The sequence below is a fragment of the Bombina bombina genome, chromosome 3, assembly GCF_027579735.1.
Source record: "Bombina bombina isolate aBomBom1 chromosome 3, aBomBom1.pri, whole genome shotgun sequence".
NCBI classification, from domain to species: Eukaryota; Metazoa; Chordata; class Amphibia; order Anura; family Bombinatoridae; genus Bombina; species Bombina bombina.
In genome coordinates this window covers 111,615,607-111,628,643 of record NC_069501.1, presented here as the reverse complement: position 1 = coordinate 111,628,643, position 13,037 = coordinate 111,615,607, and the positions used below count along the sequence as shown (strand labels likewise).

The following is a 13,037-nucleotide window of genomic DNA, read 5'->3' as shown; positions in this document are numbered from 1 at the left end:
AAGACTGAACGTCTGGAACATCTGTCAAACGCTTGTGTAGTAAAACCGATAAAGCAGAAATTTGTCCCTTTAAGGAACTTGCTGATATAACCACTTCTCCAATCCTTCTTGGAGAAAAGATAAAATCCTGGGAATCCGAACCTTACTCCATCAGTAGCCCTTGGATTCGCATAAATAAAGATATTTACGCCATATCTTATGGTAGATCTTTCTAGTGACAGGCTTACGTGCCTGAATCAAAGTATCAATGACCGAATCAGAGAACCCCCGCTTAGATAAAATCAAGCGTTCAATCTCCAAGCAGTCAGCTGTAGAGAAAATAGATTTGGATGTTGGAAGGGTCCCTGAATGAGAAGGTCCTGCCTCAATGGAAGCTTCCATGGCGGCAGAGAGGACATGTCCACTAGATAGGCAAACCAAGTCCTGCGAGGCCACGCAGGCGCGATTAGAATTACTGAAGCCCTCTCCTGTTTGATCCGTGCAATCACCCGGGGAAGGAGAGCAAATGGTGGAAACACATAAGCTAGGTTGAACGACCAAGTCATCTATCAGTTCGGCCTGAGGATCCCTTGACCAGGATCCGTATCTTGGGAGCTTGGCATTCTGACGAGACGCCATCAGATCCAATTCCGGTCTGCCCTATATGAGAATCAGAGTGGCAAAGACCTCCGGATGGAGTTCCCACTCCTCCGGATGAAACGTCTGTCTGCTTAAAAAGTCAGCTTCCCAGTTGTAGATTGCCGACAGAAAACAAGAGTGAGCCTCCGCCCATCAAATTATCTTGGATACTTCTGTCATCGCTAAGGAACTCCTTGTTCCTCCCTGATGATTGATGTAAGCCACAGTCGTGATGTTGTCCGACTGAAAACGGATGAATTTGGCCGAAGTCAACTGAGGCCAAGCCTGAAGCGCATTGAATATTGCTCTCAATTCCAGAATATTGATTGGAAGTAGAGACTCCGACCAAGTACACACACCCTGAGCCTTCAGGGAATTCCAAACTGCACCCCAACCTAGTAGACTGGCGTCCGTTGTCACTATCACCGAAGAGGGTCTGCAGAAGCATGTCCCTTGTGACAGATGATTCGGTGACAACCACCAAAGTAGAGAGTCTCTTGTCTCCTGATCCAGATCTATCTGAGGAGACAAATTTGCATAATCTCCATTCCACTTCCTGAGCATGCTCAGTTGTAGCGGTCTGAGATGAAAACGAGCAAACGGAATGATGTCCATTGCCGCCACCATCAATCCAATTACCTCCATGCACTGAGCCACTGATGGCCGAGGATTGTACTGAAGAGCTCGGCATGTATTCAGAATCTTCAACTTTTTGACCTCTGTCAAGAAAATTTTCATGGATATGGAATCTATTAGAGTTCCCAAGAAGGGAACCCTGGTCTGTGGAATTAATTAACTCTTTTCTAGATTCACCTTACACCCGTGAGTCCTCAGAAAGGACAGAACCATGTCTGTATGAGATTTTGTCAGATGGTAAAACGCTTGGATCAGAATATCGTCTAGATAAGGCGCCAGTGCAATACCCCGCGGCCTGAGAACCGCCAGAAGGGACCCTAGAACCTTCATGAAGATCCTGGGTGCTGTGGCCAACCCGAAGGGAAGAGCCACGAACTGAAAATGTTTGTCCTGGAAAGCAAACCTTAGGAACTGATGATGATCCTTGTGGCTAGGAATATGAAGATGTGCACGGTAGTCATATATTGACACTCCTGGATCAATGGTAGAATTGTTCGAATAGTCTCCATCTTGAAGGATGGGACTCTGAGAAACTTGTTTAGACTCTTGAGATCTAAAATGGGTCTGAACATTCCCCCTTTTTTGGGAACCACGAAAAGATTTGAGTAAAACCCCTGCCCCTGTTCCAGTATTGGAACGGGAAAGATTACTCCCATAGTTGAGTTACTCCCATAGTTGAGAGGTCTTTTACACAACGTAAAAACGCCTCTTTATCTGGTCTACAGACAATCATGAAAGAAGAAACCTCCCCCTTGGGAGAGAATTTTTGAATTCCAGTTGATACCCTTGGGACATTATTTCCAGTGTCCAGAGGTCCTGAACATGTCTTATCCAAGCCTGGGTAAAGAGAGAAAGTCTGTCCCCTACTAGATCCGGTCCCGGACCAGGGGCCACCCCTTCATGCTGTCTTGGGAGCAGCAGTGGGCTTCTTGGGTTGTTTACCTTTGTTCCAAGCCTGGTTGGGTCCCCAGACGGACTTGAGCAAATTTTCCTTCCTGTTTATCGGAAGAAGCGGGGATTCCTTTGAAATTCCGAAAGGAACGAAAGTCATTTTGTTTACCCCTCAGTTTAGCTGCTTTATCCTGAGGTAGGAGATGACCCTTACCTCCCGTAATGTCAGAAATGATTTCTTTCAAGTCGGGCCTGAACAGGGTTTTCCCTTTGAAAGGAATAGCCAAAAGCTTTGACTTAGATGACACATCAGCAGACCAAGATTTTAACCATAACGCTCTAAAATGGCAAATCCGGCAGTTTGGCAATCTGAAAGGCAGCATCCGTAATAAAAGAATTAGCCAGTTTAAGAGCCTTAATTCTATCCAAAATTTCCAATAAAGGAGTCTTAGTCTTAAGAGACTAAGGCATCAAATCAGAAGGCCGCAGCAGTGGTAACTGGTACAATGCAAGCTGTTGGATGTAAAAGGAAACCCTGATGAATAAATAACTTCTTTAGAACCTCTAATTTCTTATCCATAGGGTCTTTGAAAGCACAATTGTCCTCAATAGGAATAGTTGTACGCTTAGCCAGGGTAGATATAGCTCCCTCCAAATTAGGGACTGTTTGCCAAGAGTCCCGAACAGTGTCAGATATGGGATACATTTTCTTAAAATTAGGAGAAGGTGAGAATGGGATACCCGATCTTTCCCATTCCCCAGTAATAACTTCTGAGATTCTCTTAAGAACCGGAAAAACATCAGGAGTAAGCAGGCACCTTTAAGTATTTGTCCATCTTACACAATTTCTCTGGTGGTACCACAATAGAGTCAGTCACCCAGAGTCGCTAAAACCTCCCGAAGTAACAGGCAGAGGTGTTCAAGCTTAAATCTAACGGACATCACGTCCGAGTCCGTCTGAGGTAGGACTTCCCGAATATCACGCACCTCCTGAGCGGGAGGCGAAGGTACTGACACGTGAGGAGAGTTAGTCGGCATAACTTCCCCCTCGTCTGGTGATATTTTTTTAACATATAAAGTTTGACTTTTATTCAAAGTAACATCTATACATTGAGTGCACAAATTTCTATTGGGCTCCACATTGGCCTTTAAACATAGTGAACAAACAGATTCATTTGTGTCAGACATGTTTAAACAGACTAGCAATAACACTAGCAAGCTTGGAAAAAAACTTTTAAATAAATTTACAAGCTATATAAAAAACGCTACTGCGCTTTTAAGAAAACATAAAAATGTGACAGTTGAATTAACAATGAACGAAATATGTTAAAACCAAATTTTAACAGAAAATGTATAAAGTTAGCAGAGGATTGCACCCACCAGCAAAAGGATGATTAACCCCTTAATACCCAAAACGGATAACAGTTGAAATAATAAACGTTTTTATCACAGACAAACACTGTCACAGGTCTGCTGTGACTGATTACCTCCCTCAAAACTAGTATTGGAGACCCCTGGGCTCTGTAGAGACGTCCTGGATCATGGAGGAAGAAATAGGAAGACTGTGACTAAATTTTTACTGCGCAATAAAGCGCTAAAATAGGCCCCTCCCACTCATATTACAACAGTGGGGAAGCTCAGTAAACTGTCTTTATTCAGAAAAAAAAAAAACGACAGCCATGTGGTAAAAATCATGCCCATAAAGTTTTATCACCAAGTACCTCAGAAAAAACGATTAACATGCCAGTAAACGTTTTAAAAATTGAAAATTATGAAGTGTTATTAATAAGCCTGCTGCTAGTCGCTTTCACTGCAGTGCAGGCTCAAATATTACTTTAATATTGACAGTATTTTCTTAGTGAAATTCCATTCCCCAGAAATACCTCAAAGTATACATGCATACATATCAGCCTGATACCAGTCGCTACTACTGCATTTAAGGCTGCACTTACATTACATCGGTATTAGCAGTATTTTCTCAGTCAATTCCATTCCTTAGAAAATAATTTACTGCACATACCTCCTTGCAGGTGGGCCCTGCATGCTATCCCCTGTTCTGAAGTTACCTCACTCCTCAGAATGGCCGAGAACAGCAAGTGGATCTTAGTTACGACCGCTAAGATCATAGACAAACTCAGGTAGATTCTTCTTCTAATGCTGCCTGAGAACAAACAACACACTCCGGTGCCGTTTAAAATAACAAACTTTTGATTGAAGAAATAAAAACTAAGTTTAACACACCACAGTCCTCTCACACGTCCTATCTTTAGTTAGGTGCAAGAGAATGACTGGATATGACGTAGAGGGGAGGAGCTATATAGCAGCTCTGCTTGGGTGATCCTCTTGCACTTCCTGTTAGGGAGGAGTTATAATCCCATAAGTAATGGATGACCCGTGGACTGACTACACTTAACAGGAGAAATTTGCTCTTTACAGTGTAAGGCCCTTTCAGTACATGGACAAAAAGTAAGAGGGGATTCCACAATGGCATCTAAACACATAGAACAAGTATGTTCCTCAAGTTCAGACATGTTAAACAGACTAGCAATAATAGTCGTTCTATACTTGGACTCTGAAGTCAAAACATACACTCAAAAAACCTTGAACTAAAAAGCGTACTGCGCCTTTAAATAAAAGCACAACAATTTTTCTGTTATAAGTCAAAACAACCTCTGTGGCAATAAACAATGCCCTTATGTGCCCAGATTAGCTTAATAATATTGCACCACTTGCTTGGTAATGTTAAATATCAATTTTATCAGTTTTATAAAGTTTTATCAATTTTTATAACTCCAGGCCCTTGCACCTCGCCACAGCTCTGCCGCGGCACCTACCTGCCCCCAGATCACACTTGTTCTGTATAAGAAGCGCTCCTAAGTCTCTTCCTCCGTATACAAAGACAACTTAGGCCCCATCGGAGCCCAGGACCTTACTGCCGATATGGATGAGAACTGCGCGTCTGAGTGTGCAAAATAAGGCTCCGCCCACCATGGGTGTAACTCGGGCCGTACCAAGACCCGCATGGGAAGAAAAAACATGTCAGTTTCCCAACATAAAACGTTAAAGCCATGTGCCCCTCTGTATATACACTTGAATAATAAGCGCAACTTATTAAAAACTGCACTCTCACATGCCAGCTATAGTAAAATAACGATAGCCCTTAGGCAGTAAACCGCATCTCCCAGCGTCAGCCCACACTGAATACACATAAGTGAAACATACTGATTGTATACTGATATAGTGAAGTTATCACTATAAAAGGGAATTTCAAGTACACCATTCCCATACATATAGTGCATACCGATTACCACTCACCAGATTGGGGAATAATGTCAGCCTGTTCTGATGTATCAAGTCTCCCCAGAAACAAATGACTGAACATACCTCAATGCTGCTTGTAGCATGACACGGTTCTCCACACTGAAGATATTTCTTTACACTACCTTCTACTGCTCTGTGGAAACCAGCAGGATCTTAGATAATGTTTGCTAAGATCATCAACATCAGGGCAGAAAAATAAGATGTCTCCACTCCCCTTATGGAATAAGTGATTGACTATTTCTCCCTGAGAAAAATAGTACTCACTGGCACCATTTTAATATAAAAAAAACTTCTTGATTGAAGAATCTAAACTAACACCTCACTTTACCTCTTCCTATCACTAACACAGGCAAAGAGAATGACTGGGGTGGGAGGGAAGGGAGGAGCTCTATATACAGCTCTGCTGTGGTGCTCTTTGCCACTTCCTGCTGACCAGGAGGCGTAATCCCATAAGGATGAAATCCGTGGACTCGTCATATCTTGTAAAATAAAATAATTTTAAAAATCAAAGCAGTGCAAGTAGATACTTGTACATGGAGGTAAAATATCAAAACATACTAGCAAAGTCTGGGCTGACTCTCACTCTTGGGCTAAAACTTTTTTTCATATAAACTTAATTCACAATATAGCCCCATATTAATATTTTTTAAAGCTGAGCAAAGTGATTGTATTGATAAATAATAGCTGAAAAATAACATGCTCTAATCCATTAGCGTGTGTAATTTTAAGACTATTAACCCCGCTCTACTGTGTGTTCAACCCCACAAAGATGTTAAACACACAGTAGAAGTGCCACTGAATACCTTGAGCACTGCTGGTCCAGAGCCGAATAGATTGCTGGAGAATCAAGGAGTGCGAAGAGGCAATTGTGGTCCCACATATAAATCAAGCACTCAGATAGCATTTGTGCACATGCGTTGTATGTAACTTGGCTATAAATTATTATTATTAGCTCTTACCAATGTGAAGAACACTGCCTGTGTGTGCTGGGTTAAAGGGGTATTAAACAGTACTGTAAGACTTCAAAAGCAATGTAATACTTAAAAGGGCCATTATGCACTCAAAAAAAAATTTGGGCTAATTAAATAAAACATTAAAAGAAAATTAAGTTTTCAATTAACATGTATTAATTTTGCTGCTTAAGGTCCTAAAAATTATGTTAAAGTTTAAAGTCCTCTGACTTCATGAGAATACGTTCGTAATACCCAGTAGCTAAAGAACAAGGCTTTTTCCCCCACACTCCCTAACTTGTGTTTAGGCAGCACTCCTGCTGGAGCGTCTGTGTAATGTGCTTTGTAGTGCAGTAATATGTTCAAAGGCAGAAACGATGTAGATACACAGAAGCTGCAGAATTCCACTTCCCTTTCCCCCTCCGGTTGCCACAGATCTCCTCCAGTCTCTGCACACCCTAATTAAATGCTGTGGTAACAGGGAGGGAAGAGGAATTCCTGCAGCATTAGAACGGACAGAAGGGAAAATATGCTGCAGAGTTTAGCAGTTTCTGGTTATATCTGCATCTGCTGATTTCACACAGTCAGTTATAACGCTGCATTTGTATTGTCTGACGAAGGGGGTAACACCCCAAAACGTTACATTTAATGGTAACTTTGAAAATCCTGGATAGATATATATATCTGGAGGGAGATAGCGTGCTGCCTCTGTATTGAAACAGAGTACCCCTGACTCTGTAAAGATGTGTATAGAAAGAGAGAAAATCAATATTATGGTGGAGGCGCTCAGCAATATGATGGTATACTTAGTATGTCATATACAGGTATAAGTGTAAGTCCACAAATAGTATGTAGTGGTATCCTGGGGAAAATCTTCACAATAATTCAGTCAAGTAAGAATTTACTGCTTATCAGCTATTACCTCAATCATATGAGGTAAGGTGTTGGCCCAATTAGAGATGGTACACTTTTTCCCCGTCTCTGTCCTGGTCCGGGAAAGCTTTGTTGAAATGGGGTCCCCTCTCTGGATTTCTTGAGCTTGTGAGAATGAAAATCCTGGACTCTTTGGTGAGAAAGATGTGGACTGTAATTCGTCTGTGTATATCTCTTTTCAATGGTGGTAGGAATACTTAATCCCTTCTGAATGATCCTTGGGATGATGTGCCCTCAGATGGTGAGAATCTCTGTCTCATATACACTTTCTGTTGCTATTTGGATTTAATGTATTAATGAGTTTTCATAAACTTCAGTTTTTGTCCTCAATATGGAATCCAGGGTCCCATGATCTGACTGGAAGTCTCCTGTGAGCTGCACTGTTAGCTGTTATGGTGGAGCCGTGTATACTTTAAATGGGACCCTGGATTCCATATTGAGGACAAAAACTGTGAACTTTATGAAAACTCAATACATTAAATCCAAATAGCAACAGAAAGTGTATATGAGACAGAGATTCTCACCATCTGAGGGCACACCATCCCAAGGATCATTCAGAAGGGATTAAGTATTCCTACGACCATTGAAAAGAGATATACACAGACGAATTACAGTCCACATCTTTCTCACCAAAGAGTCCAGGATTTTCATTCTCACAAGCTCAAGAAATCCAGAGAGGGGACCCCATTTCAACAAAGCTTTCCCGGACCAGAACCAGGACAGAGACGGGGAAAAACACAGTGTACCATCTCTAATTGGGCCAACACCTTACCTCATATGATTGAGGTAATAGCTGGTAAGCAGTAAATTCTTACTTGACTGAATTATTGTGAAGATTTCCACCAGGATACCACTCTATACTATTTGCGGACTTACACTTATACATGTATATGACATACTAAGTATACCATCATATTGCTGAGCGCCTCCACCATAATATTGAATTTCTCTCTTTCTATACATACACACAATATAATATATATATCCGAAAAATAACTGGCTCCTAGATTTTTAACATTTGTCAAGCACTGCTCTTAGGGATTAGAGCATGTAATTTCGACTACTATGGCCCTTTAAATTAAAGGTCGTTGATATGCAGATGAGGTAGCCATTGCATGAATTTATGTTACCATGACAACAAAATAAAAAACATTACTTGAATCTTTGTTGTTGCAGAGGACTCAGTGGAAAGTTGCTCCCCCCAAATGACATCTTCAATTGATTTAAACTGAAAATAAAACACAAACACGTTATTAAGCAAACCAACTCGAGTGCAGAATTAAAACTTGTGAAATTCTCTGCAGCAAGGGAACAACTTTCTAATTTACTTCTATTATCAAATTCTTAGTTTTCTTGTTATCCTTTGAGGAAAAGCAGAAATGTAAGCTCAAGAGTGTGCACGTGTCTGCAGCACTATATAGCAGCAGTTTTGCATCAATGTTATACATTAGCAGGGGCACTAGATGGCAGCACTATTTCCTGTTGTGTAGTGCTTCAGGCATGTGCACGCTACCTACCTAGGTATCTCTTCAACAAAGAATAACATGAGAATGAAAATAAATTGATAATAGAAGTAAATTGGAAACGTTTTAAAAATTGTATCTATCTGAATCATGAAAGAAAGTTTTGGGGTTTAATGTCCCTTTAAGCGGTGCCATACGTCTATTGTAAAACCCAATAGATTGAAGGGGACATTGCGAAGCAAACATTTAAAGTGAATATAAAAAGTTTAATGAAAAAAAGTGCCCGATATCTAAAAATATTCTTTAAAAAAACAGGGGCTCTTTCATTTAATAAAAAGGGACAGTCAACACAAAAACTATTGTTTAAAAAAAATAAATACCTTTACTACCCATTGTCCAGCTTTGCACAAAAACATGGTTATATTGATATACTTTATAACCTTTAAGCCTCTAAATTTCTGTCTGTTTTGAAGTCACTAAAGACAGCCCCTTGATCACATGCTTTTGTATTAGCTTTTCACAACTGGGGAGTGCTAGTTCATGTAAGCCATTAGATTACATTAACCTCACGTCTGATTTCTAACATAGCACAAATTGGCTTAAATGCAAGTCAATAGATAAGATAAAGTCATGTGATCAGGGGGCCGTCAGAAGCTTAGGTAAATCACAGAGATAAAAAGTGTATTAATATAACCATGTTTTCTGTGCAAAACTAGGGAATGGGTAATAAAGGGATTATCTATTGTTTTAAACAATAAAAAAAAAAATTAAAAAAAAAAAAAATGTGGTGACCGTTCCTTTAAACGTTACATTAAAGTGAAGGTAAAGTGTTCACATTTGGAAGACATCAATGCATTGTCTAATATTAACAGAAGCTAATCGATAATGTTTTTTTTTTTTTATCTAATATTTTTCAAGTTTGCCTAATATATAAATCTTTTAAAGTGAATGTCAAGTTAAGGGTATTAGATAAAATCAAGCGATAGAAGTTAAAAAATGAATGACACTTTCATTCATGAAATAGTCAGGATATACTTATCTTCAGAGAGATTTAATATGAAACGCTGTACAGAGCAGAGTTGACGCTCCGGTCACCATTTTCAGCAATTGATTGACAGATGACTCATCTGCAATCAACTAATCATCGTTTTTCAGCCCCTTCGCACAAACGTCACGGCCCGGGGAGAAACAACGATTAGTTGATGGCAGATGAGTCATCTGTCAATCAATTGCTGAAAATGACGACTGGAGCTTCAGCTCTGCTCCGTACAGCGTTTCATATTAAATCTCTCTGAAGATAAGTATATCCTGACGATTTCATGAATGAAAGTGACATTCATTTTTTAACTTCTTTCGCTTGACTTTATCTTATACCCTTAACTTGACATTCACTTTAACTACAGCAGGAGCTGCGGGCAGAGGGTCGCCGATCTGTTTTCAATAAAGAAAAAGGTAAGCATTTGAAAAAGAAGCTTTAATATAAAAGTTTAATTAATTAAAAGGGACACTGAACCCAATTTTTTTCTTTTGTGATTCAGATAGAGCATGATATTGTAAGCAACTTTCAAATTTACTCCTATTATCAATTTCTCTTCTTCTCTTGGTATCTTTATTTGAAAAGCAAGAATGTAAGTTTATATGCAGGCCCATTTTTGGTGAACCTGGGTTGTTCTTGCTGATTGGTGGATAAATTTAACAACCAATAAACAAGTGCTGTCCAGATCTGAACCAAAAAAATGCTTAGATTACTTTTTCAAATAAAGATAGCAAGCGACTGAAGAAAAAATGATAATAGGAGTAAATTAGGAAGTTGCATGCTCTATCTGAATCGCGAAAGAAAAAATTTGGATTCAGTGTCCCTTTAATAAAAGTGACCTGTTTTAGATTTTAAGATATAATGCACTTATTCATTAAACTTTACATTCACTTTAAAGGGACATTAAACACTAAATACATGCTAGATAGAATGATGCATTTAAAGAAAAGATTAGTCCATGACTAACATGTAGATGTATTTTTTAAAGTTTCATTAGTTGTTTAAAAAGTGACAAAATAAGTGTAAAGTTTTAGTGTCTGTAAAACACTGGGAGCTGCCATGTTGTAACTTGTGTTACCTTCTCAGCTGTGGCCAATTAGGGACAGTTATAAATAGGTCATTAGAGTGTGCAGCCAATGGTTGTGCTGGATTTAACAGTGTTCTGCACTTCCATTTCTAACAGGAACTGAAAAGCTAACAATTTCAGAATGGAATTACAGGCAAAGAGGACAAAATAATTAATGAAAGTATATTGCAGAGTTGTTTTATTATATACAATTTATCATTTTATATTACCATCTCAAAGTGCTTAATGTCCCTTTAAGTCACTGAATCATATACCTGTTAAAGGGACACTGAACCCAAATGTTATCTTTCATGATTCAGATAGAGCATGCAATTTTAAGTAACTTTCTAATGTATTCATTCTCTTGATATCTTTATTTGAAAAGCAAGAATGTAAGTTTAGAACCCAGCCCATTTGTGGTTCACAACCTGGGTTGTGTTTGCCGATTGGTGGTTGTCCAGAGTTCTGAATCAAAAATTGGCTGGCTCCTTAGCTTAGATGCCTTTTTCAAATAATGATAGCAAGAGAACGAAGAAAAGAATATAAGAGTAAATTTGAAAGTTGTTTAAAATTACATGCTCTATCTGAATCATGAAAGAAAAAAAATGTGTTTTGTAGGACCAGTCAACACTGTAGATTTGCATAAACAACAAATGCAAGATAAGACAATAGCACTTAGTCTGAACTTCAAATGAGTAGTAGATATTTTTTCTGACAATTTTAAGTTATCTTTTTCCACTCCCCCTGTACCATGTGACAGCCATCAGCCAATCACAAATGCATACACGTACCATGTGACAGCAGTCATTCACAAATGCATACACTTATTCTTGCACATGCTCAGTAGGAGCTAGTGACTCAAAACGTTTAAATATAAAAAGACTGTGCACATTTTGTTAATGGAAGTAAATTAGAAAGTTGTTTAAAATTGCCTGCTCTATCTGAATAATGAAAGTTTAATTTTGATTGAGTGTCCCTTTACCAGCACATAGAAATTGACTACACTTTCTAAATACAACATTTGCAAACATTACAGTCCCTGCTTGAGAACTTGCTCCGAGCAGATGGATACATTTTCCTTTTAAAACTACCTTTTTTGTTAGCATGTGCCCCGTTTACAGTACAGGCACATAACCTTAGAAACCACTTGAGTATTGTTTACATTTGCTGAGCCAACTAGTACCAGGTATAAGTAAGTTCCTGCACTGATAAAACATTTGCTGTGAAGAATGTTGCAGGGTAAGGTTGTGAAGTCTGTAACATCCACTTAAGCCTCTGCAGAACCACTGTTGTAAACTGGGCAAAATAAACTACAATTAAAGTGTTGCACAATATGTTATGGGGATTTAGTTTTATTATCTCGTTTACACACTGGTTACAAAGCAAGATATTCAAGCACAAGAGCCCTTTATTGCTACAGCTGCACAGAGTCAATGCATAAAACACCACAGACTTGCCCACTTTACACCATCGGGTTTACCTCGGGTATTCGCTGGCCGGGTGCCTCGTTCTCTGGCTCATTAACGGGAGGGTGCACCAGATCAAGTAGCCGGGGCTCACACAGCACAGGGCTACAATCCGATATACTCTCCGCTCTCCTCTTCACCGGGCTACCCACTGTGTTATCCAAATTAGCGAATGGATTCCTGCGCTTAACTCCAACGACCGTCTTCTGTGGCCCGGGGGAGAAAGGCCGGAGACCGGGGATACGTTTGGATGCATCGCCAGGGGAGAAGGGACGGCTCTTGGAAGCTTCGCTCCGGCTTCTCCGCCGACTCAATCTTAAGATTTCTGAAGGTTTCTTAAAGCTAGGAGAGTAACCGGGGATATGTTCCGACATAACGATTTAAAGGGGAAGGAGGTGAACGTATTTAATGTATAACAGCGCGATCTGCCTCACGCCTGCTGCCCAGCTGTGTTGTTCTTTACAAATCTGGCGCGCTCGGAAACTAAGGGCTGTTACGTCACTGGTCATTACGCAGATTTCGCGCGTCAGCTTGTAGTTCTAGTGCAGAGATACTGATGGCTGAGTTATTCCACCTTTTGCCAGCAGGAGGCACTAGTGAGCTTCATCAGGCTTTCAATATTCTAAAAAGTGCCCATAATAGAATATACATTATTAT

The 13,037-nt window shown here is 39.8% G+C and overlaps 1 protein-coding gene across 1 annotated transcript in view; it reads right to left on the bottom strand.

Moving 5' to 3' along the window:
* Window positions 1–12,835, bottom strand: part of DONSON (DNA replication fork stabilization factor DONSON) — a 37,595-nt gene extending 24,760 nt beyond the window's left edge. The window contains exons 1-2 of the mRNA XM_053704548.1: window positions 12,395–12,835; window positions 8,506–8,577 (exon numbers count right to left, since the gene is read on the bottom strand). Coding sequence (XP_053560523.1) covers window positions 8,506–8,577; window positions 12,395–12,754 — 432 coding nt within the window. The 5' untranslated portion in view covers window positions 12,755–12,835. The remainder of the gene's footprint in view (window positions 1–8,505; window positions 8,578–12,394) is intronic.
* Window positions 12,836–13,037: the final 202 nt, after the last annotated feature.